The sequence below is a fragment of the Sus scrofa genome, chromosome 13 (assembly GCF_000003025.6).
Source record: "Sus scrofa isolate TJ Tabasco breed Duroc chromosome 13, Sscrofa11.1, whole genome shotgun sequence".
In the NCBI taxonomy this organism is placed as follows: domain Eukaryota; kingdom Metazoa; phylum Chordata; class Mammalia; order Artiodactyla; family Suidae; genus Sus; species Sus scrofa.
This window is the reverse complement of record NC_010455.5, coordinates 127,848,375-127,874,647: the sequence shown is the minus strand read 5'-3', so window position 1 is coordinate 127,874,647 and position 26,273 is coordinate 127,848,375. Positions and strand designations below refer to the sequence as shown.

At 37.9% G+C, this 26,273-nt stretch overlaps 1 protein-coding gene across 2 annotated transcripts; it reads left to right on the top strand.

Annotated features, from left to right (window-relative positions):
* Window positions 3,244–25,576, top strand: TMEM207 (transmembrane protein 207). 2 transcript variants are annotated; one of them, XM_021070050.1, is made up of 5 exons: window positions 3,244–3,445; window positions 5,309–5,346; window positions 11,799–11,843; window positions 13,056–13,198; window positions 23,628–25,576. In XM_021070050.1, exons 1-5 carry the CDS (start codon window positions 3,371–3,373, stop codon window positions 23,762–23,764), a joined length of 438 nt encoding a protein of 145 aa, XP_020925709.1. In that variant the 5' UTR covers window positions 3,244–3,370; the 3' UTR covers window positions 23,765–25,576. The 2 variants fall into 2 exon arrangements, with proteins under 2 accessions (XP_020925709.1, XP_020925710.1); XM_021070051.1 differs by lacking the exon at window positions 11,799–11,843.

Here is a 26,273-nt window from a genome sequence, read left to right as displayed (position 1 = left end):
GACCCGTAGCCTAGGAATCTCCATATGCTGTGGGTGTAGCCCTGAAAAGACAAAATAATAATAATAATAATAAAAAAAAAAACTCCATGTGAGGTGTTCTCTTCTGGTGCAGCACATTGACGATCCGGTGTTGTCAGTGCAGTGGCTTGGGTCGCTGCTACGGTGCTGGTTCAGGCCCTGGCCTTGGTGCTTCCAGATGGCATGGATGCAGCCAAAAAAAAAAAAAAAAAAAACCAACTGCATATTAAAATGTCTCAAAATAAAAAGCTTAAAAAATGATGCATGTAAAAAGACATTTATGGGCCTGCTTCCTTTTCCAAGACTGTCATGAAATTGGGAAGGGAATGCACTAGGATAATTACTATCTTAGACAAAATCTATGAGGTTGGCCTTTGGGAGTGGTGTGAGAAAGTCACAGAAGTAAAAAAGATAAATAGAAATCTGCAAAGAGAAAGGTGGTGATGAATATGAATCTCATTTTAGCATTAAATATAGTAATGGTGCTAATATTATTGTGAAGATTGACTCCACATCCAATCAGTGGCCATACTTCCAGTCAGCCACCTGCTGTGGGATCCTGTGTTTTTGCCTTTTCACCAGAATTATTTAATCTATCTCTCTGGTTGGTCATAGTTCTCATTTTTAAATCTCAACCAAACATGCTGTCCTTGTTTCCATTCCATCTCTCTTCTAGTTATCTGGCCTTCCCTTCCTTTCCCAGGAATGCTTAAGATCATTGACTCCACTGATGGAGGTCAGGCTTCTGACCCCCCAGTAAATAAGTTCACCAGTGAAAAGCCTATTTTTCATTCTGTTTAATGACAGTCTTCAGAGACACTCAAAATGGAGGATGTTTTAGGGACAAATAATACTGTAAGCTTGGTTTACTCATCCCTTATTGGCCTTGGCAACAAGCCCTTCCTCTGCTCTGAAAATCATGGCTGTGTCTGTGGCTGCATACTAAACAGACTGAGGCCCCCACACAGTCTGCTTTGCCTGTCCAGATGCGGTTCGAATAATCCATATACCCTGATGGCCAATTCAGTAGTCTAGATAAATAACGTGGCTGGTTAGTTTCCAGTGCAATGCATATATGTGATCGTAAATGAATCCATATTTTATCATTTGAATTGGATTTGGTGAATTATGCTAGGCTTTGAACTACAACATGCTTGTTCTGAATTCTGGATGATTGGCTTCAAAATTGGCCCTTAGAAATATATGTGTTTATAAAATATTTAGATGACAGAATTAAAAATAAAAGCAAACATACAAGAAACTAGCAGTGAAAAGTAAATTTCCCTCCTACTCAGACTCTCATTTCCCTTATACAAATCTATCACTGCTAATAGTTTTAAGCAAAGACATTCTATCCATATATAAGTGTACATATTCAGGTTTTATATATAGAGAAAACACCCAAATTGTTGCATAAAAGGCAGCATGATGTACGCAGTGTTGCACCATTGGTTTCTTTTATGTAATGATAACTCTTAGGAGCTTTTCTCTATTAGCATCCATGATATGCCCCCAGCTCTTTAAACAACTGCTTAGTATTCTGTTGAGTGGAAGTAATCATTCTGTACTAAACCAGTCACATTTTGATGGATATTTGCTGTTTCCAATATTTTGTTATTACCAACAAATTTTGGTGAACATCACAGCTTGCAATGATTTGTGCCACATGTAATAGTGTCTTTAGAATGGTTTCCTGAAAGGGAAATTCTTGCCAAAGGGTATATTCAGTTTAGAGGTTAACAGATATTGCCTAATTTCTTTCCAAAAAGGCTGTCCAGTTTTCCCAATCGCATAAGAGAGGATTTGACGCCTATCTCTTCTCACTTTATTATGGGTTTTTGAACTTGCCAATCTGATTATAATGGTAAGTTTTATTTATCTAATTATGGATGACGTTAAGCATCTTCAAAGTCATTTGCTACATTTTACTTAAACATTCAGTTCTTCATCATTCCCTGAATAGTACCTGTTCCTCACTGGTTTAAAATGGCAACTGAAATAAATCTCTATATTTATTTTAATATATTTCTTTATTTTTTATTATTTTATTATTTTATTATTTTTATTATTTATTTATTTATGGTCTTTTTTTTTTTTTGTCTTTTCTAGGGCTGCATCTGTGCAGCATATGGAGGTTCCCAGGCTAGGGGTCCAATCAGAGCTACAGCTGCCAGCCTATGCCAGAGCCACAGCAACGCAGGATCCGAGCCACGTCTGCGACCTACACCACAGCTCATGGCAATGCTAGATCCTTAACCCACTGAGCAAGACCAGGGACCAAACCTGAAACCTCACGGTTCTAGTCAGTTTCGTTTCCGCTGCGCCAGGACGGGAACTCCCATATTTTAATATATTTCTGAACTCTCTATTCTGTTACATTTATCTTACTGTTTACATGTATCAGTAACAAGTTTTGTAATTTTTCGTACTTTTATGTCTTAATATGTCATAGTTTAGTGCTTCTTTCTTGTTCTGTTTCTGAATCCCCCAAGATATTTTTGTAAACTGTTTCATGGCAGTTGTGTTGTAGTAGTTTTTTTGTTTTTTGTCTGTTTGTTTGTTTTTTGCTTTTTAGGGCCACACCACGGCATATGGAGGTTCCCAGGCTAGGGGTAAAATAGCAGCTACATCTGCCAGCCTGTGTCACAGCCACAGCAATGCCAGATCTGAGCCACGTCTGTGACCAGAGCTCATGGCAATGCTGGATCCTTAACCCACTGAGCAAGGCCAGGGATTGAACCCGAAACCTCATGGTTCCTAGTTGGATTCATTAACCACTGCGCCACGATGGGAACTCCCTGTAATAGATTTCTTAAACTGAACATTGAAATACATTCTGTTTAAAAATAAGGTGCAATCATTATGAAAGAAGGCAAGTTTTATGCCCAAGGTTGGATTAGACTTGGGACTGAAAATGATGTGTAGGAAAAGAAGAATAAAGAGAACCACCAAAGGGAAGAAAACAAAATGTATTTTCCAAATAAAGATTCTACAAAACAAACAAATAAGCAAAGAGACAAACAAAAAACCCAGAAATACCCTGGAATAAAACATGCACTCGAACGTCCTAAGTTATTTCATCAGCCAGCTAGTTTTGCAGGTCAGCGTGGATAACTCTGGCTTTTAAGGGCTTGACAAACATTATCAAGGTTCTGACCTTAAACTGAAATTCCTTTAACTCTCAGTACCGGTGAGCTTGCACCCAAAATTCTTGCCCCTGGCATGCACTTAACTAGTCACAAGGAGCCAGCATTAATGAGTGCTCTGGCAGGAAGCAAAACTTGTAGAGAAGCTAACAAGTTCCAAGGAAGACAGAGATAAAACACAGACTTGAGCCACTTGTCCTTTAAGTATGTTGAGACCCAGACTTTTAAGTGTGACTTCATTGATCTCAAAACCAGGAATCCTGTGTTTGCCACTATTCCAGGTAACCATCTCTCTTTCTGGGAGAAGATTGTTCAAAGGTACTATTCTTAAGGATCTTATTTGTTATAGATTTGTGGTTGGGCTAACAACTTTAGAAGATTTCTTTTAAGAAAGTGTTTCCAGCATCTTAGGAAACATGACTTACTATATTTATGGGTTAAAGATACAGAAAACAAAATGCACCGTGACATTAATCTTATGTCTTCTTTATTTAGTTCTTTTGCTACTGAAACAATATGATGTAATTTAATATTTGTTTAGCTTTCCTATGCTTTAAATTTTTTCAAAATCAGAAGTGCTATTAACATAAAATGCAATGGCAGGATTTATTTAAGACATGTTTACTGTCGCCTGAAGCCATACTTGAGGCTCAACAGTTTTTCAATGCTCAACAATGCAGACAGAACCATATTAGAATTTATTTTCATCCCACTGCTCTAGCGTCTTCTTTTGACTACTACCGGCATTTCCGAGTCTGTGTTACTTGAATGCAAAAGATTATCTGATAGATTTGGGTCTGAAATATATTGAGACTTCACTCCTCCTTTCCTGATGACTCCTAAGTCTGACACTGGAAGTGAGATGGTAATAATGTAATACTATTTACTCCTTGCGAGGTATGGCACATAAGACTAGGAAGTGACTTGAAATTGAAATGCTGACTTTCTTTATCTATTAAGCTGGATCCTAAATGATTTCATCTACTCGTAAATAAACTTTCTTTATGGACAAAATTTGAATGTTCATTTTCCTCTCAGTTAGTATGCAAATCTTTTTGCAGCATTCTAGCAAAAGAGAGTGCAACTCATTTTCTGTGCTTATAAATTGTTCATGACCATGCTCTCTGACGGCCAATTCATGGCTCCATCTGCAACTCCACAAATCTCTTTGCCCAGATAAACTTGGTAGAGTAAATATAAGGTACTGAAGAATATGAATTTGGGATTAAGGGGAAAAAAAAAGATATCTCACACAAAATTCTCAAGTCTATCATTTTAAATTGTGAAATTTCTTACTGTTATTGATATTTTGTATGTTAGGGTCTAGGAAAATAAAAACATCACTGACCTTATCAGCACAATTTTTAGGGTTACCCATAAATGACATTTAAGGATTTTCTCATTGTACATGAAAGGGCCTCAGTTCAAGAGAAAAACAAACATATAACAAATTGCTACAGAGGAGCACTTTTTTTCCCTCTGCAGTGTGAGTTACTGTAATCTTTAAGGCTCCACACAGAGAACTAAGATAATTGTGTTAGAATAATTATGGTTTGAGTCTTTTAAAACAAAGCGATCAAGGTTATTGGTTTTTCCCCTCTGATAAAGAGAGAAATGTAAATCTAAACAGGAATGTCAATGGATCTTAGATTGACCTTAGCTTTGGAGAGGGTTAAAATCACTTCTTTGTACATATATTTAACACCTACTAATGCTAATGGGATGGACTTCCGTTTTCATGTAAGGAATTGATTCCTCTGCTTGAAAATAATATTCCAAGTAATGAAACTCCTCCCTTTAGTTAAAATGTGACAACAAAGGAAAAAATGAAAGGTGCACAAAAGCTCCTTAGAGAAAGCAAAATCTGCCTGTAGAAAAAACAAAGTGGTTTCACACCCGTCTATGGTGTTTTGTAGGGTAGGAATCTGACTCACAATATATATCTCCTGTCACTGCTGAGCTGAAGAATCTACCTAGAGATTTTTTTTTTCAATTAAAATTCTGTAAACCCAACAATAGGCTCTGCTGTGGAGCTTTTAATTAAAAAAAATGATATAAACTCATATTGTCTCTAGGCACTGTTTGTACTGCAGGATTAGACTGATGAGATGTTTGGATTTTATTGTTCTAAACATGTGTTTCAGTTGGTGCTATCGGACTCGCCATGCGAAGAAAATGAAATGTAAGTAAATAGAAAGAGGTTCCATGGTTTTATTTAACCTTTTGAAAATACAAAGAAGAACAAAGGCTCATGTCATTTGAGAAGACCCAAATGAGTTTCAAATGATCATTATAATCGTGCAAGAAAAATACAAATTATCTTTAAATGCAAATGGCTCAATTTTTCTAAAAGCAGAAAAGATGCACTCTCATTATGATCAGCTTTGTTGAATAAACAAGGGACCTAGTTGATTTCTATCTAATTTGGCTCACTGAATTTTCCACCTTTGAGATTTTCAGGGTCTTTTAACTTCATGAAAGAATCATGACATCTTCTATGTATCCACATGCATAAGTTACAGGAATAATGGGAGGCAGTTTTCTGGATAATTTGGTTTCAAAAATAAGCACACCTACAACGATCTAACCTGTATGATGTGTACATTTCATTGTGCTTTTGATATGTTATGTGAATAATTAACTCAATTTTCTCACTTTTCCTTCTGTAGGCTTAATGCTTCTCAAATTCTATTCTGGAGATGGGATAAATGTGCCATTAATAAAGCTGCTAATGATTAATGATAACTGTAATGTGCTGTGACTTAGTGTAAGTGTCAGAAAGTACTTGTGCCAAGCACTGTTTTCTCTTGGGTGTAGCCCTCACTGCCAGTTGGCTGTTTTCATTATTGTTATCTGCTACCCTCAAGGCCAGGGTCTCTGGGCACTATCTCCAAATTAATAGGCCATACTGGGTGGGATGCTTTCCTTGGCCCTGGAATCCTTCACCTTGTTTATGGTGGATCATCCCATCATTGATCACCTGCTTGTTAAATGTGTGCCATTCTTTCAGCTTCTGCCTGGCTCTCCACTGCTCTTTCTTTGCATTGATTTTGGACCTGGTTTTTTTTTCCTCTGTCTTCTTCTGGTGTTGGTGACATAATGGACTTTGGACTACTGATGTGTTTACCTAACTTTGGACCTCATGGCTGCCTCATCTTGTCCCTCATCTTCTGCTTTTGACCCAGAACACTGGAATAAAGAAATTCTTAATTGGGAAGGATCATAAATGTTGAATCTAACTCCCCAGTCAACGTGACAGGACAATACAGTACTGAGGAACTTGATAAGCAAGTCCCTGAAGTTACTGGCCTTTTTTTCAAGTGAAGAAATTGAGACCCAAAGAGACACAGAAACAGATTAATTGCAGGACTTAAACTAGTACTTAAGTATAAGTTCTTTGCCTATACCATTTTACATGTAAGTGTCTGTTCTATTTGTTATTATTTAATATCATTGTTTTTGAATAAAAACAAGAAGCTACATCAAATGTAATGTAACTTAGCAGAAAATAAAGACAGGGGAGAGAAATGGCTGATTTTGTAGGGAGCTGGTATACGGTAAATAAGTGTATTGAAGATAGACACGATATCTCAACTCTCCTGCCACCACAGAAGGTATTTGTGGGATCATTATTAGTTTTGTCTAATTTTTTTTCAAATTCCAGACTATTTTTTTCTGACATAACCTGCTCAATTTGCCTTATAACAAAATTTTTAGTATAAACAATGCATTTCTAGGCTCTTAAACATAATTGAAATATACTAGTAATTTAATATATGAAATAAAACATAACAGAGTCCATCTGCATAATTTATACCTTTAATCCTTTCCCTTCCCTGGAAATAATCAAGTACACTGGTGGGGATGCATGTGCATAAATACAGTAATTTATAAAACATAAGTAAAATCATACACATACCGGGTTCTGTAAATTAATTGAATTAATACATTGCTAATGATAGTCCACCATATTACCTGGCTTGGGAAAGTTAAGCATGTTACTAAGAGTGAGTAAGTAAAAGGCAGAGCTTGGATTGGAACCTGGGACTGACTCTGGAGCCCGGGATTTTCACTACAAAGCCATATTGCACACCTAATATTTACATGAAATTACACACCTGGTGAAAGATCTGAGGCAGACCCGATCCATCCATTCTTCTAGATACTGTACAATTTACCCACTGCAGATTAGTTAGGTCAGGCCACCCTTGTCTGGGTGATATGATTTGGCACCCATCTCCACCCCCCCCAATTTATTGTAGCTGAATTGCACTCTGGCCTATGTGAAGAATGACTTTTACCAAAAGGACCCATGAAATTTGTTACTGTATTTATTCCAATGCTACTGTGAAGAAACATTGTTTCTGTGGTCAAAGCCAGCCTCCTTATGAAGCCCCACAGTTGGAATATGTCTCTCATTTTTACACCAGGAATAGCTGTGCATCTGGTGAATAATGCTGCATGTTTTTGTTCATTTTAGAGGACAGTATATAACCAAGTCTCTCTCTCATCCTATTAACTGCTAGAAAGCTTAAGCCAGATCTGTAGTTCCATTCTAATTTTATGTGTGGGATTTACTACCTTCAGTTTACAGGCTGATCTCACTCTCGGCTTATTCTCTGTGTCTGATACTCTCTGTGCCCTCGTTTTGAGTATGTTTTTGTATTATTAACATTTCCTTAAAGCGTTTTGGAACACAGGGTATTGAATGCATTCAGGCAGTGCTCCATACAGTCATATGAGACTAGAGCTAATTTTACTGTCTGCAGTTGCAGTGCTGCGTGGGGGTAAGAGTCATGGTCTCCACAGCCAGACCATCTGGGTTTAAAGCTCCCTCTGTCACTTCTGCCCATGTTATCTTGGACAAGTTACTTAACCTCTCTGTGACTAAATTTTCTCAATTGTAAAATGAGTGTTATAATACTGTGACCCAACTTTATAGCCTTTTAAGTTAGAAACTGAGTTAATTTACATGAAGTTATACAACTGGTTCAGAAGAATGGCTAGTACAGGAAATTATGGATAATTCCAGCAGAGAAATGGATAGAACTACTCTGCAGTTTTCTTCTATGTATCAAATTAATGAATTTTCAGTTAAACTTAGGTCCAGAGATTCTCAGCACTGAGAATAATAAAGACCAACTAGTCCAGCTTATCTTGGAGACAGAGGTGAGTGACAGCTTGAAGTGAGATCTTAATTCTCTGTTCAGGAATTGAACCTGGGCAGCCTGGATGAAAATCAGGAGTCCTAGTCACTAGACTAGCTAGAGGCTAGAAGTGGAATTGCCCTGATTCTTGCCCCCTGTTGCAAGCAAGAATGTTTCAAGGAGGCAAAGACTGTAAAAACAGTTATAAAGTTTATTGCTAGAGTCACAGTACATGTGGAAGACCACACAGAATAATTTCTTTATTTAAGTCAGAAGTGAAGAAGTAATACACACACTAAAAAGGAGAGCAGATGCAGGTGTAACCCTGAGAGCAGAGTGCTCCAGAAAGGTGATCTAAATCACTTATATAGGACAATTCTTCTGGATATTTGTTTACCTTTGGCTAATTACCTTCCTTTATTTCCCACATCTGACTAGACACAGGACCCTCCCCAGTATGCTTGCACCTGTTTTGGCAAAGATGGATTGCAGAGCAATTGGAGCAGGGAAAACCCATCATCAGGACTTATGGCCTGGTGTCCCCTCCTTTTTTGACCTCTAGGAGTCTTACTGCACATTGCATAACTGGGGGAATCTCCTTGACCCCAAGAGTGACTGAGGTGGTTATTTTATCTTTCTACTCCAGCAGAGCTCAGCTCCTGCAATTAACTTTTTTCTTGAAGTGTCAAAGAGAAACAAGGCCCAATTTACTCAGCCTCATAAGTCCCAGCTCTTAGCCCAACTACCTCCTACCTCACAGCCATCCCTATAGAGCAAGAATCACCTCTACAACATCAAAGTAGGGCAGTAGTTGTTCTGGAAAGGACAGAAATTATATCCTTCAATAGCTACTTCCTGAGAGCTCTGATTATTGGAACCGTCTCCCTTAAACATTATGGTCAGTTCTCACTTCTCCTGGATATTCTTTTCTTTGTGGCATCCTCATCCCAACTTGATCAAGCATAAGCACATCTTTGGATAATAATTTCATTTTAAAAATATAACTTTGGAGTTTTCTTGTGGCAGAGCGGGTTAAGAATCTGGCATTGTCAATGCAGTGGCTTGGCTTGCTACTATGGCGTAAGTTCAGTCCCTGTCCTGGGAACTTCCACAGCTGCAGGCATGGCCAAATATATATATATATATACACATACACACACACACACACACATATATATGTATACACATACACATACACACACATATATACACACACACACATATATAACTTTTTGTATACAGACGATCTTGCATCTAAGATTTAATTACTTAGAATACTATTTCCTTTCAGATACAATTTTAATTTTTTTTAAGAACTCAAAGAAATTCTGTTTAAAAGTTGAACTAAGAAAGACATGGAAACAATGGTGGGGAAGGAGGCATTCAGGGCCAGAAGACCTGTATTCTATTTTAAATGCTTTGGTCACCTAGTGACCTCCCCATTGTTAGACCTCCTCAGTGTTAGAGTGTGCAAAATAAATGATCCCAAAACAGCCTGCAACTGTGAAATTACATGATCACCTTGCATTTCTCCAGCTAACTGCTTCCTGACCATTTTATTGCATATCAGAAATTTCACTGGTGTCTGCACAGGGTCAGAAAGAGAAAGTGAAGTAAATCAGTCTGGATGATTGTTGGCACTTGAAAAAAATATTGAGTGGCTCAAAAATATGGAAAAAAAATATTGAGAACGAAGAAGTAATATGAGATAGTTAATATTAAAATTTTGGCATTTTAATAAGCATATAGTCTCTTTTAAAATGTAAAGAAGAGAAGCAGAGATTTATATAGGGGGGAAAATGAAGTAATGTACACATCTGGTCATGAGCTTAGATTTCAAGATTTGAAACCAAGAACCTTTCCTTCTTTTACTGGGTCAGGACACCAAGAGAATTTCCCTATATTCATCTTTAAAGTGGGATACTATATTTTAAATATTTTATATTTTAATATATTATTTAAAAATTACATAACTGTGAGTGATGCATGTACATTATAAAAATCAAAAAAATAGAAATATTGAAAAGATAATGTTGAAAAAACAAAGTGTCTCATAATGCTATATTCAACAGAAGCAAGTGTATTACTAATCTGATGTATATGCAGCCATACTAACTATATAATATTTAGGGAAATTATTATATTTGTGTAAAAGAAAATAATACACAAATTAGAATTGATCTCTCTATATTAATTTACTTAATAAAGCTTTAATTGTAAATATAAATCTATATTCCTTCTGATGATTAATATTTCTTTATAAGGATGTGCCATTAATTATTTTTAAAAACTTTATTGGTGATCAGTCTTAGGATGCTTTCTAATCTTATACTTTAGCTGCCATTATTTTCTCCTGTCATTTGTACTTACGTACTCGGCTAAACCCTTTCTGTGAACACACACACACACACACACACACACACACACACATACACACACATAAAATCTTGTCTGGGTGATTGTTTTTGTCTTAAATAGTTGCCATAACATTTTTAAGTTGACAATTCACATATGTTAAAAACTCACTTTTGACCAGAATAATGATAAGCATGACACACTGCATCCTTAAAGATGCTGGGAGCAATAAATTAGCTGACATTTATAAATGCTTTCAAGCTGAAAAGTACTGAGTGTTATTTTAACAATGGCCGAAGAAGACATGATTAAGTACAGCTCCATCTCAGAAGCTTATCAGGCAGTGATGAACAGCTTTCCACTGTTTAATCCCAGAATACTTTAACAGAAGCCCATACACCAAGGTGTGAATAAAGTCCATCAGCGAAACGTACATTCAGTACACCTGTCTGGCATAGCAAAGGAGTCTGGAATGAAAAGCACTTACATGTCTACCCCTGAGTTAAACCTCCTGAAAATTATACTTTGAACTTTGTGTCACCTTTCTAACCCCAACTCAGGAATGATTAAATTGTGCCTAGACACTCAAGTGGTTTGACCATCCTGATGGACAATCAACTTCTAACTTTGGTAAATGGTATGTGTGACCACACATAGTCATTATCTTTCTATTCTACTCTATTTCTGTAGCCAGGTTACAAGCCTGTTATCCTTTACCAAGATATTAAAGATTAATAGATTATGAATTTTCCTTGGAGAATTTGCATTTTGAAGAACTCTAGGTCACTGAATAGAGCTGTTATCTCCCTAATACCTAATACCTATGACACGTAGCCCTGAAAGTTTAGTCATTACCTTCTCAATCCACCATAGTTTCATAACTCTACAGAGTCAAACCTATTATAGTGCAATTATCTATTTATGTATTTGATAGTTTCACATGTACCTGTATTCTCTGTGCCTTAAATTAAGTGGACGTACAATAAACAGTTGCTTGATTATATTGGGGGGGGGTGCAGTGAGCAGATGATTGTTAGGGAAATAGGTGTGGTCAGAATAAATATTATGGTCCAGCAGATTAAACCTTGTCCATCTAGAGGTCCAGCACTAACTTCTCTTCCTTTACCATCAGGTGCATAAACTATAAAGATCAATACACAAATGGCTGGTATATCTGGTAAGGACATCCTCAATGTGTGTTATATAACCTTTAGTAGCACATAAACACTCCTTTTCCCAAATAAGTGTGATAGCATGTGAAATCACATGGCTTAAGATAATTTTAGGGATCATGTGGCTCAACATACATAGAAACATCACTATCAGGGTGTTGGCCCGTGTTTATGTAAACACTTCCTGTGACAGGGAAGTTACTATTTTCTTTTTTTTTTTTTTTTTTGGCTGCAACCACATTAAATGGAAATTCCTGGGCCAAGGACTGAATTTGAGGTGCAGCTGCAATCTACACCACAACTGCAGCAATGCAAGATCCTTGGAATGTTTTTTAAGAACAATAGTTTATTTTCAAGTTGGAGATTTTTAAAGGTAAAATAATTATCCTTTCTCTTGAAACCTCCCAAAAATGACTCCACTGATTTTTGTTGTGACCTAAAAAATCATTCAAAGTAAGGAGTTCCCACTGTGGCTTAGCAGTAACAAACCCAGCTATGATCTGTGAGGACTCAGGTTCGATCCCTGGCCTCAAGCTCAGTGGGTTAAGGATCCAGTATTGCCGTGAACTGTGGTGTAGGTTGCAGATATGGCTCGGATCTGGCATTGCTGTGGCTGTGGTGTAGGCCAGCAGCTACAGCTCCAATTCAACCCCTAGCCTGGGAACTTCCATATGCCATAGGTGAGGCCCTAAAAAAAAAACCTTTCAGAATAAGATATAAAAGAGTTGTTATAATATCCTAAATCTTGGCTTCTGTATTTTCCAAACTTCACATTACTGATTTTCTCAGTTAAATGGTGAGGTCCTCAAAGACAGAGACCCTGTCTTGTCAACCTTTGAATCCCCACCCCCAACATCTAAAATCTACTTAGTCACTTAAATACTAGCTACATGAATGAAGAGATGGCTGAGTGAGAGGAGTAATGGATGAATGACTTAAGGAACCAAGATGCTGCTCCTTTGAACAAACCTCCGTAATTTCTAAAGAGAAAACATTCAAGATTAACTTGACAAGACTGACCCATTTCAAGCTCAGTGAACATTCCAGAGTCAGTGAAAAGGTGTGAGTGGTGGTGAGAGATTGCTTAAGGAATTCAGCCTCCCAGATTGCTTGCAGTCAGTCTTTCTGGGGTTTTGCCCCCTTTCCAGGAAGTAGCAGAAGCCCTTAACTTCCTAGCATGCTCCACCTCACTCCTCCTCTGCTTCTTGTGGCATCAGGTTCTTGCTGCTGATTTTCCTGGTGGCTCTTCACTGTGGAGCAGTGCTCTTCTGCCTCCAGTGCTGGGTGAGGAGATCCCAAAATTGTTCTCCAAGACGCACCGTGGCTGTTTTTGCTGTTGGAGATTTGGACCCCGTTTATGGTAAGTTGGCTACACATTTCTAGACTTCCTCTTTAGAAACCTTACAGTTTTGTGTGAGTTGAAAATCTAACCTGTGTAAAGAATATTTGTAAATATATAACACAACATAATTTATTGAAGACTCAAAGACATGCACTGGGGAGAGAGTCAAAGTGTGAAAACTTCAGAAGAAAGACTCTCCAAGGAAAAAATAGTATTTTGATAGTTGAGTATCAGGCTAGAACCTAAACATGTTGCTCAGGTAACAACAGAAAGGAAGATATACACAAGGCTAGCCACTCTGAGTGACTGGTAGGGCTTAAGGCACAGAAAAACCTCTCCAGGCTTTTGATATTCTGTCTGTCCTACCCCGTGTCTCATTTACTAAGCTCTCTATTTCTCACTTACCTGCAGTTATATTGAAAAACACTTTCGAGATTGCCTGCTGCTAATACAGAGCCTGAAGTCCTTGCGATCGGGCAGGCAGCGAGTGTCAGTACTGGTGTTCTTTCTTCCCAGACACCCTGGCAATATCCTGATCCTGCCTGATCCCAACCCCCACTCCCAAAACCATCCCCTTCCTGATATTTTCCAGTCTGCATTAGGAGGTAGGAATTGGAGGAAACCGGAGCCTTGAGTTATTCGCCATTGCCACCCTCAGCTGTGAGTAGATAAATGATCATTTACTGCCTTCTGGGAGGTGACAATTGATAATTTATTTCTTCTTGTTACGCAGTACCCTTATCCAGAAACTGTCTGTTGTGAGACTTTCCCTCTAAGGCACGGCATTGTGTATGGCAGTTGCTGCAAGAGCGCTTGGTAGAGATTAAGAGCGGCTCTTCAGAAACTTGGATTCGCACAAGATCTTCAACAGATAGAGCAGGATAGGTACTGAAAAACTAACAATTAAATAGAAAGTGGGGTAAAAATAAAGTGTTTCACCATCAAAATTCAGACCAAAGATTTAGTGATTGTATTCACTATTGGCTTTTTAAAAAGCCATTATTTAACAAGGGGAACACATTGTCAATTTGAGATATGGTTATTTTGGAGAAGGAGAATGAAAGTCTTCAGTGAAAATAAGTCTTTCTCTTAAATGCAAAAACACTTTCCACTGAGCATACAGGGAAATAGGGTCCCTGACCTTCTAACAAAATATGTTAGTCAAGGGGATCAACGTGGTCACATTTATCTATTTTTTTAATTTAACAATAGATATTTAATAAATAAATACAATTATGTTTCTTCCAACTTGACTTGAGTTTCTAAACAGAAGCCACCCTGGTCTTCTTAGCCTTTCTCTCCCTCTTAGGAAGCCTTGCTAAGATGGCCCTGAATCATTAAAAAAAAATTAAATTAATTAATTAGGTAAATTAGCTACCCTGTTATGCAGTTATAACTTTTGAGGCAGTTTAGGTGCCACAGTGAATTCCCCATTCATATAATGTTTTTATATTTCCTGGATGGCTACATGATTTTGAATTTGTTTGAACTTCCCTGAATAAGTACGAGGGTGAGAAAAAAGGTCAAGATTGATATATTGGTAGTTCCTATTGTGGTGCAGCCTGTAACCCAGACCCACACTGGCCTTCCTTTCCCCACTGGATTCTCATGATCCTTTCACTTCTCCAGGCAAATGATCCTCCCAACCCAATATTTCCATAAAAGGAGAAATGGTTATTTTGGAGAAGGAGATTATTTTTTTTGCTCTCCAAAAAGGAAGCAAGGGAACGACCTTGGGATCTTTTGATGGCTCAGAGGGAGGTAAGGACCAAAACTATAGCTTCTTCCTCCATAGCCCTCACTAAGTTGGAGCTCCCAGCCTGGATCTAAGTCCATTATTGCTGGATTCAGCTGTCTGCACTGCAGGTTAGGGGGTTTCCCTTTGAGTCTTCCCTACAGCACTGTCTAGAAGCAGGAGAGGAAAAGGGGAACTCATTTGAACAATACTGGTGACATACTAAAATATGAAACAGGGTTTTTGGACTCCCTGCCACCCCTTGAACACGAAGGGAGAAGCATGACATTCCCTCTTGAATACAAAATGTAAGAAATAATACATTTAAAACATTTTAATGATGAGACTAGATTTGATCTATTAATCTTGAGTTCCTTCAGGACCTTCATTTTACTTCTTCCAAACTTATTTCACATTATTACCATTAGTTGCTCAATACATTCATTAAAAGAGAGCTCCTCTTTTTGACCTGCGGGTCAGATTTTTGACTCTCAGAATCCCACAAAAGCTGCCCTCAACTGAGAAGAAATAACAGGAGATGGCTGACCGACTATTCGAGGCTGAATTGGATTGAGCTTTACTAATGTTAAAATATACAACAAAGGAAATTGTTCTCATTGGATTCCTGACAATATTTACATGGTTCAAGTTGTCAATTATCTTCATTAGAAATATTAAAGGGAGAAAGGAAAACAGCTTAGGAATCCTTGTAAAATATGTTCAAGGAAGGCTTTGCCACTCCACCCTATCACAGTATCTGATGAGGTCTCTGTCTGGAAAAGGTCCTTAGGAAGCTCAGCCAAACACCCACCTCAAGAGCTTCTCCTGGACCAATAAGCTTGCCTTCTCATAATTCTCTGCACACCTTTTGCTCAGATTTCTCAGTTTTTCTTACTCTCTTATAGGATCTATGCTTCCATGCCATAATATGCTATGATGAAGCTCTTTAGGCACCAATAAAAGGAGAATGAATCCCTCTGATACCCCTGGGGAGAGAGAGTAAGGAGGGAGGGGTGGCACTGTTAGGGAAAGAGGAGGGAAAGAAGACCAAAATTGAGTTAAGAAAGTGGAAGGGAAACAAGAGGAGAAGGAACTTAATAGTCTGAAGTTAAAGATATTTTAAAGTCTGAAATTAAAACATATTTATTTTATGTAAGCCCTAAATTATGCTGTTTTCTTCTGCCTTGGGTCAGCCTCCTCTTCTGGGACCCAGGACCAGGGTCTCCTAAACAGTCCCTTCTTTTGTTATTATCCTGCCTCTACCCCCTACTCATCTTCTGAATCTAGTTTTCCCCTATCATCTCTGCTCTAACTCCAGAAGGGATCCATTCAGTGTTCTCTGATTTCTAGAAAGGGATCATCCATGAATTAGTCTCTGAGACCTTCTTGCTCTCTCCCCTCAACCAGCAGAGCCTAACAATTCTGATATAATTCAATTTTTTTTTTTAAGCACGTACATTTGGGATGAAAATAGCATTTCAAAGTTTTCATTCTTTCTCTTTTTTTATTACAGTTGATTTACAATGTTTCTTCAATTTCTGTTGTACAGCAATGTTTTCTTACTTCATTATCTTACCTATTTTAATGATGCATTTGGACACCCTCCTTTCTGATAATATAACAGCAAACAGGAGATTTGTAGCGGGTTTTTTTTTTTTTTCTTTCCTCAAATTATAAATGGAGAATGAGAACACACACTGAGTCACAGAAATTGACTTTTTAAAGGGATATATGCAAATTTTTAGTAAAGATGGGAAGAGGAGAAAATTATTAGAACTGTCACACAAACATCCATATCCCAAATATCTATTATTTGTGATCAGTGCTTTCTACTTTGTAAGACCATGCACACAAGAGAATAAGTAGAAAATACACATTATTTTAAGAAATAAAACAAAAAGTTTTGAGTTTGTTAGGTTAATTACTTTATCTTTTAAATTTATATTTAAGAAACAAGTAGTGACAAAGGGGTTTCAAAATTTGTTAAAAAAACAAGATTTTTTTTTCAAATTCACTGAAAATATGGATGAAAATATTTTCATTGGAAATAAGATTGTGAAGCCAAATAAAAGCCCTTATTTATAAAGAAGTAAGACATTTAAAGGTAATGAAGAGAACCAAGTTTGGTATTTGGGAGGGGACAGAATAAAGGGCTTGAAGCAGAAAAATGATCAATTGTGCATTAGAGAAGAGAGAACTTAAAAGCTTAGGAGAGTGATCCCTCCCAGTGTCCATCTATATTTTTTAATGAAAAATATGTTACCATAAGATATACACTGAGGGAGTTCCCATTGTGGCACATCAGAAACAAATCCATCTAGTATCCATGGGGAGGTAGGTTCAATCCCCGGCCTTGCTCAGTGGGTAGGGTAACCGGCGTTGCCGTGAGCTGTGGTATAGGTCACACAAGTGCCTTGGGTCTGATTTTGCTGTGGCTATGGCATAGCCCGGCAGCTGTAGCTCCAATTTGACCCCTAGCCTAGGAACTTCCAGATGTTGGTGGTGCAGCTCTATAAAAAAGAAAAAGCAAAAAAAAAAAAAAAGAAAGAAAGAAAATATCTACATTGAATCCTTTTCTTCCTCCCTCTCTGGGATCAGAGCTGGGTCCCCAGTAAGGCAGCAATCAGGTCCCATGCCCTTCCTGAGAAGACAAGGAGGTGAGAGCAGCAGAGATATTCCTTCCAGGATGCTCATCCAGGCTTAGGTTCTCCTCGGGCTGATTTCCCCGATAATGCTGTCTTTGAACTATCCAATCTCCCTGACCCCATTTCTTCTGCAGTTTCAGAAATAATCTTACCTTTGTCTCAGAAATACAAATACTAGTCTTCCATCCATGATTAAATGTGGGTGCTCTGATTTAAGAAAGGGAAGGGGCTGGATGGAGACAGACAAGAAGGTGGTTCTTACAAACTCTGCTCCTATCTCCCCTTCCCCCTCCCAGGATCCTGTCTTATTTTAGGGTCCTTTTCAAAATGATATTTTCCTAAGCTTTATGTTCTACTTGTAGATATTCTGGGGCTCATTGTAGGAAATGAATGAAGAGTATGTCCTTTAGGCTCTGTCATGGAAGGGCATGACAATAGTAAAGACATATTTATTGAGCATTTACCATGTGTCATTCTCTGGGCTAACTCTTGACATCTCTCAATTCATTTATTCTTTCCTACAACCCCATGAGCGGTTCAGTATTATTCTGGACACCAAAGATGAGGAAACAAAGGTGTTTAGAGAGAGCTGAAATGTGACTCAAATGCAAGTCAATCTTAGCCTCCTCCATGTAAAAGAAGAGAATGAGCTAGAGAAGGGAACAGAGCAGAAAGAGAAAGTAGAGGCATGTTAAATAAGCCAAGTCCTTTGGAATGGTTTTTCTTATTTTTTAAATTTTTTTATTTTTTTGCTTTTTTAGGAGCCACACCATGGCATATGGAGGTTCCCAGGGTAGGGGTCTAATCAGAGCTACAGCTGCCGGCCTACTCCACAGCCACAGCAATATCAGATCCGAGCCGCATCTGCGACCTACACCATAGCTCATGGCAACGCTGGATCCTTAACCCCCTGAACAAGGCCAGGCATTGAACCCACAACCTCATAGTTCCTAGTCAGATTCGTTTCCACTGTGCCAAGACAAGAACTCCTGGAATGATTCTTAGTAAGTTGGGGAATCTGAACTCTGGCTATAAAAATTCAGCAGTGGGGTTCCCTCGTAGTTCAATGGGTTAAGGATCCAGCATTGACACTACTGTGATCAGATCTGTGGCACAAATTCAGTCCCTGGCCTGGGAACTTCCACATGCTGTAGGTGTGGCAAAAAAGAAAGAAAGAAAGAAAGAAAGAAAGAAAGAAAGAAAGAAAGAAAGAAAGAAAGAAAGAAAGAAAGAAAGAAAGAAAGAAAGAAAGAAACCTGAGCCCTAAGTGTATTGCTTTTATAAAATTAAATAACAAACTCTAATATCTTCACCAACTGTTCAATCAAAATCATAGGATTTTTGTAGGCATTTTAAACTAAGCTCTATCAGGTTTTTGATTTGTCAAAAGATAAAAATAATATCTTAAAAATAATGCCTGTTCCCCTCCCACTTACATGATAATGTATGTAAATATTCTTTGAAAAAAATCACTTACATGTGGAATCTAATAAAAAGTGGTACCAAAGAACCTACTTAAAAAACAGAAAAAAAAACTCACAGATTTCAAAACCAATCTTGTGGTTACCATAGGTAAAACAGTTGTGGGGAGGGAGAAACTGGTAGGGTGGAATAACAAATACACACAACTGTATAAAATAGATGATTAAAAAGAACCTTCTGTAGGGAGTTCCTGTTGTGGTTCAGTGGGTTACATACCCTACCAGTATCCATGAGGATGTGGGTTTGATCCCTGGCCTTGATCAGTGGGTTAAGGATCTGGCATTGACGTGAACTGTGGTGTAGCTCACAGACGAAGCTCGGATCCCCTGTTGGTATGGCTGTGGCATAGGCTGGCAGCTGCAGCTCCAATTTGACCTCTAGTCTGGGGACTTTATGTTGAGGGTGTGGCTTTAACAAGAAAGAAAGAAAGGAAAAAAGAGAATCTATTGTATAGTACAGAAAAATCTACTCAATAGTTTTTTATAATCCATATGGGAAAAAAGGAATGGATATATGTGTATGTGCTGATTCACTTTGCTGTACACCTGAAACTAATATAACATTGTCATTGTACCTCAACTTACAATGTTATATACATTTAAAAAAATGATTAAGTGATATACAAAACTTTCTGAGCTTAGTTATGTTTACAAACTTGGTTTGTATAAGTTTAAAAGCAATGGGCAGGAATTCCTGTAGTGGCTCAGTGGCAACAAATATGACTAATATCCATGAGGACACAGGTTCAATCCCTGGCCTCACTCAGCGGTTTAAGGATCCAGGGTTGCAGTGAGTTGTGGTGTAGGTCACAGGTGCGGCTCTGATATGGCATTGCTATGGCTGTGGCTGTGGTATAGGCTGGCAGGGGCATCTCCGATTCAACCCCTAGTCTGGGAACCTCCATATGCCATGGGTGCGGCCTTAATAAAATAAGATAAAAGTAAAAGCAAAGGGCAAATATGTAGTAAAAACGTAACAATAAAACTTTCCTTCCACAAAGAGCAAGTGTTAATATCTTGTTGCCTGGAGCGTGATATTAATAATGGCAAGAGTGGGGAGTTCCCATCATGGCTCAGCGGTTAAGGAACCTGACTTAGCATCCACAAGGACACAGGTTGGATCCCTGGTTTCACTCAGTGGGTTAAGGATCCTGCCTTGCTGTGAGCTGTGGTGTAGGTCGCAGATGGGGCTCGGATCCTGTATTGTTGCGGCTGTGGCTTAGGCCGGCAGCTACAGCTCCAATCAGACCCCTAGCCTGGGAACCTCCATATGCCATAGATGCAGCCCTAAAAAAACAAAATAATAATAATAATAATAATAATAATGGCAGTAGTGGAAATAAATCTGAGCTAATAATTGTATCTAGTCAACCTGGTCAACTCCAGGTAGAATGATAGCCAAGTTACCTCTGATGTTGTATTGGACATGCCAGGAGCAGTTCTTCTGGAAAATGGGCAGTGTTCACCACTGGTATGCACAAGGGAGGGAAGTAAGGAGGCAAGTCTGCTTTGTCAACGTTAATTCTGTTTTATCCAGACCATCAGACTTAGCCTACATCATCCTAAACTTCATAACTGTTCAAGGCTGTAAGTCCAAGAAAGTTTTCATTCAGTAATCTCAGTGTTGTAACATTAACAATGTTAATGATTGAGTCATTATATCCACTATCTTGGGACAGACCATGATGGAAGATAATATAGGAAAAGGAATGTATGTATACATATGACTGGGTCACTTTGCTGTACAGTAGAAATCAGTCCAACATTGTAAATTGACTATAATAAAAAATAGGGAGTTCCCACTGTGGTGCAGCAGAAAGGAATCCAACTAGGAACCAGGGGGTTTGGGGTTCGATCCCTGGCCTTGCTCAGTGGGTTAAGGACCTGGGGTTGTCGTGAGCTGTGGTGTAGGTCGCAGACGCAGCTCAGATCTGGCGTTGCTGTGGCTGTGGTGTAGGCCAGCGGCCACAGCTCTGATTAGACCCCTAGCCTGGGAACCTCCACATGCCGCAGGTGCAGCCCTAAAAAGGGCAAAAAGACAAAAAAATTTTTAAAATAAAAAAAAATAAACTAAGCAAACAAAAATCGTTCTTTAAGATATTTAATTAGAATGGTTTGGGGAGTGATATTGTAAATAAAAGAAAATCACATTTACCCCTAGCATAGCATAGTTCTTGATATATAGTAATAATGCTAATACTAATATCACTACTAATATTAGTGATAATCAACTTTAATGTGTGTCAGACTTTGTTGTAAGCAGTTTGCATTCATTTAGCCTTACTTTTATAAATGTAGATACTACCAGTAGTTTTTTATTGCACAAGAGCAGTGAGGTATAAAAAGTTTGTAATGACCTAGGAGTAGATTATTCAATTAAATAAATAACTCCTTAAGAAAAGTTTTGAACAAGGAGGTGAGATTTATATTCTAAATATGGATCTACTCTTCATATATTATATTAATATTTGAATTATTATAATTTGTTCTGTGAACCAGTGAAATACAAGATAAGACAAATATAAATATGTGGAAATCCATGATTCTAGATAAATAGTATCCACTCCAAAGTAATAATTTTGAATAAGTTGAATAACTTTGGATTCCAGTGACACAGCTGTTGCCTAATACATAATTACTCTTGGAATCATTTGGATAATTGTGTCATATTCTTTGGAATCTCCTTGATGGTATTAAATCTTAATATTTAAATTTTTTATTAAAGTATAGTTGACTTATAATGTGTCAAGTTCTGCTGTACAGCAAAGTGAGTCAGTCATACATACATATACATTCTTTTTCTCATATTATCTTCCAAAAGATTCTATCAGAAGAAATGCACTAAACAGTAGGAACTGTGCTATACAGTAGGACCTCATTGCTTATCCATTCTAGATGTAGTAGTTTGCATCTACTAACCTCAAACTCCCAGTCCATCCCATTCCCTACACCCCTATCCCTTGGCAACCACAAGTCTGTTCTCCATGTCTGGGAGTCACTTTCTGCTCTGTAGATAGGTTCATTTGTGCCACATTTTAGATTGCACTTATAAGTGATATTGTATGGTATTTGTCTTTCTCTTTCTGACTTACTTTACTTAATATGAGAATCTCTAGTTGCATCCATGTTGCTGCAGATAACATTATTTGGGTTTTTTTTTTTAAGTCTCAGCAGTGTTCCCTTGTCTATACGTACCACCTCTCTCTCTCTCTTTTTTTTTTTTTTTTGCCTTTTGCTGTTATGAATATAGGGGTGCATGTATCTTTTGAATTGCAGTTTTCTCCAGATATATGCCTGGGGGTGGGATTGTTGGATCATGTCTATATTTAGTTTTCTGAGGAACTTCTGTACTGTTTTCCATAGTGCTGGTACCAATTTACATTCCCACCAACAATGTAGGAGTTTTCCTCTTTCTCTACACCTTCTCCAGCCTTTGTTATTTGTAGACTTATTAATGATAACCATTCTGATGGGTATGAGGTAGTACCTCACTGTAGTTTTGTAAATATTAATCTTTAAAGATGAAGTCAGAACCCTTTTTCTGTCATAGGCCACACAAGACATATATTTGGCTTTGAAAGTGTATGGTCTCTGTGGGGAGTATTCACCTCCGTAATTACAGTGCAAAAAGCAGCCAGAGACAATATAAATGGACATGATTGTGCTACAATTGAATTTAATACACAAATACAGTCAAAGGGTCTGGTGTAGTTTAAGAGCATAATTTCATCTTTGAAGGTAAATTTACAGTTATTATTACTGTTTTGGGAAAGAGCGATCAAGTCATTCCCAGAAAGATAAAGACTCACGTGAAAAAAAGGCAAAAATATAAAGAGAGAGATGGCTACAAAATAGTACTATTTATTTCCCGTGTGACTCAAAAGCAGTTTTTCAAGCCAATACTAAGAGAACATTTCCGAAAGAAGTACTAGAATAAGTGCGTGATCTCTCAAAGTGATCTGCTTAAGGAAGAAAATGCTTTTCTTTTTTTGACATTTAATGGCTTGTAGTGTGTATAATCTAAAGTCAAGACCACAGATTTCAAAATTTAAAATTGGAAAATGTCTTCTGTTTACTGTGTGTGTATACTTTAATTGCAAACTTTTCACAACTTAATATTTTTACCATTCATCATAGAGATATGTTGAAATTAATCAATTGCATCAGTTGCAGTTTACAGAGCATAAATATCAAATAATGAAGTTCAGATGTAATACTTAAATGCTCTAGTGAGACTTGCATACTCATGATGGAAGCATTAGCTAAAATGCCATTAATGTTTACAGGAATCTTGTCTTCTCATCTACCAAAAAGGATATTTCTTCTAGTCTCAGCTGTTAAAGTGTAAATGCTTCTGATGGATTAGTCAATGATGGTCTAATTGGTTCATGAGAGCAAATTTTCTTGCTGTAATGACTAAACTATCACTGCAGAGAGTGAGATGACTGTAAATTTTTTCTCAAGGGTACAAATAATTTTCTGTTTCTTCAGTGATCCAAGAAATGCCAGATTTTATTAGGCAGTTCATGTGCTTCTGTTTTATGCTGACTAGAAAGATTATTATAAGTCTCCATTTCTCTTTCCAGGGACAGAAGCAGCTGTGAACCCAACTGCTGGAACTCACCTTCAAATTCAAAATACTGAACTGTATCGTGTTCCGTGTTTTGGCACTTTAGGCCCTCCACCTCCATATGAAGAAATTCCAAAATCAAGCCGATTTTAGATCTGGATCATTAATTGAAAATATTAGAAATATTTAAAATTGCAAAACGCTAAATTTAGGAATGTACTGGGAATTCCTGGAAATCAATTAACATAGTCTACAAAAGGACAAATAGATGAAAGAATGAATGTAGGAAAATAATTTGTGTTATGGAGATGTTTCCATAGTAAATTAGTGGACTCTTTGTATATTAGTGGACTCTTACTTTTATGCTTATAACCAAGTTTCTCCATGTACTCAAACAGGCAGTAATTGATGCATGGAGTGGCGTCCACTAAGTTTAAGATTTCACTCTAGGACGCATCACAGCTTTTTCTGCCTCACTCTCTGTTTTAATCCAAGCTATTCTCTGATATGGAATCAATAAAAATTTCATAGTGTAACAGTGACCCAGAGATTCATACATGTCCAGACCCGGAATCAGAAAGAGAACATTTGAATTGGGGTGAGGGGAGAGAAAAGAAGAAAGAAGAACTGTTTGGAGTTGAAGGGTGAGGAATGAATGAAGAGGAAGATTAAAAGTTCAAGGGGTTGTACATCTCATCCTGAGGAGGGAGAAAGTGTTGGCAGAAGCTGAGGCGCATGTAATTCCACAATGTGGAGAAGAGGCACTCATTTCATATGGGTGAGTACAGGCTCCAGAGACCAGAGTCTTTCTCTGGTGACACAAGACTTGCCATTTCTTGCAAACCATGATAAGAACCCTAGGTATAGATATCAGTGTTCCCACTGAGGACTCTGATTAAAGAAGGAACAATGAGAGATCATCAAGTGACATTTTTGAGGTGGCCATGGGCCTGGGGACCAGGAAAAGAAATCCATGGCCGGTGCCATATGGTCTTCAGCTGACAAACGTGTTGGACAGAACGACTGGGACCTCGACTTATTTGCCTAATATACCTTTTAAATTAACTTCAACCAAAGTTATCTCCTAATCTTTTCCCAAACTTGTTTATACAAATATCTCCCTTCTCGGTTGATGTTAACAGTGACCTACTAGGTGCTAGACCTGGAGTTAGCTTTGAGTCCTCCTTTCATGTGACTTCCTACATCAGAAAAGTCCTTGGTTTAGCTCTACTATATATATTCTCTCTATAAAGTCAGATTCTAAGCAGTTCTTACTCCATCTCTGTCATGAACCACTCACTGCCATTTCTTGCCTGGATTACTGCAATAGCATCTAAACTATTCTCTTCCAGCTAGCTTTGCCGTCTGTATTTTATTTCCAACACAGTATCTAGAATAACATTCTTATTGCATAAGAAGGATCATGTCCCTTGAGTAAACTCAAATGACAATCACTCAGAGAAAAATGCCAAGAGTCCTCAACACATGGATCTATAGGATCCATAGTCATCTAAGATCTCCGTTCTTATGACTCTCCCCATACTTATTTGCTCTAGGAACACAGTTCTCAAACCTACCAGGTATTATCTTACCTCCATCTGTCCTTTCGGTCCTTAGTGCTTGCTGTTTCTTTTGCCTGTAACACTCTTCACCTGGATATCAATATTGCTTCACTCCTTCACTTCCTGTAAGTCTTTGTTGGAAAGTTACCTTCTCAGTGAGGCCTACCCTGATCACCCTACTTTAAATTGCAATTTCTCTCAAGCCTTGCACTTCTACCTCCTTGTCTCAGGGACACTTTTCCTCTTCCCATAGCACCTATTATCTTCTACTGTACTATATAGCAAAATTTTATTTATCATCTGCTGGTGGTCTTCCCTTGCTAGAATGTAAATCCATGAAGGGAGAAATCTTGTGTTATCCACTAATTCATAACCCAAGCTTCTTTTTTTTTTTTTTTTTTTTTTTTTTGGTCTTTTTCTAGGGCTGCACCCACAGCATATGGAGGTTCTCAGGCTAGGGGTCTAATCGGAGCTGTTGCCGATGGCCTATGCCACAGCCACAGCAACACCAGATCCGAGCTGCGTCTACAAACTACACCACAGCTCATGGCAATGCCAGATCCTTAACCCACCGAGCAAGGCCAGGGATTTAACCCACAACCTCATGGTTCCTAGTAAGATTAGTTTCTGCTGCACCAGGACGGGAATTCCATACCCCAAGTTTCTAAAGAAGCCTGATACTTAGTATGTAATCAAACATACATATTACTAAACATACATATAAGTAAATTCTCTAGCTCTGGAAATTAACAACAACAAAAAAACCAAACTGGATGAGAATTTTATAAGGTTGAAGCTTTACATACCTGAATGTGGGTAAGACTCAGGGACAGCTGATTGCTGTATCCACTGGTGAAAAACACCAAAAGAAACTTGTGTTAATATACTCTAATAATCCTTAATACGTGTGTATGGCCTTAGGGCATACATATTGCCTTCAGATTTCATTCTCCTGACAATTTTGTGACCTTGCTATTCCTAACTTAAACTTATACATGGTAGATTAAACCAATCCATTCTTTTCTTAAACCTGCTAAGACTGTATTAAAGAAGTAAAAATGCTTTTTAATTCACAAGAACAAAGAGAATGGTAAGAAGGT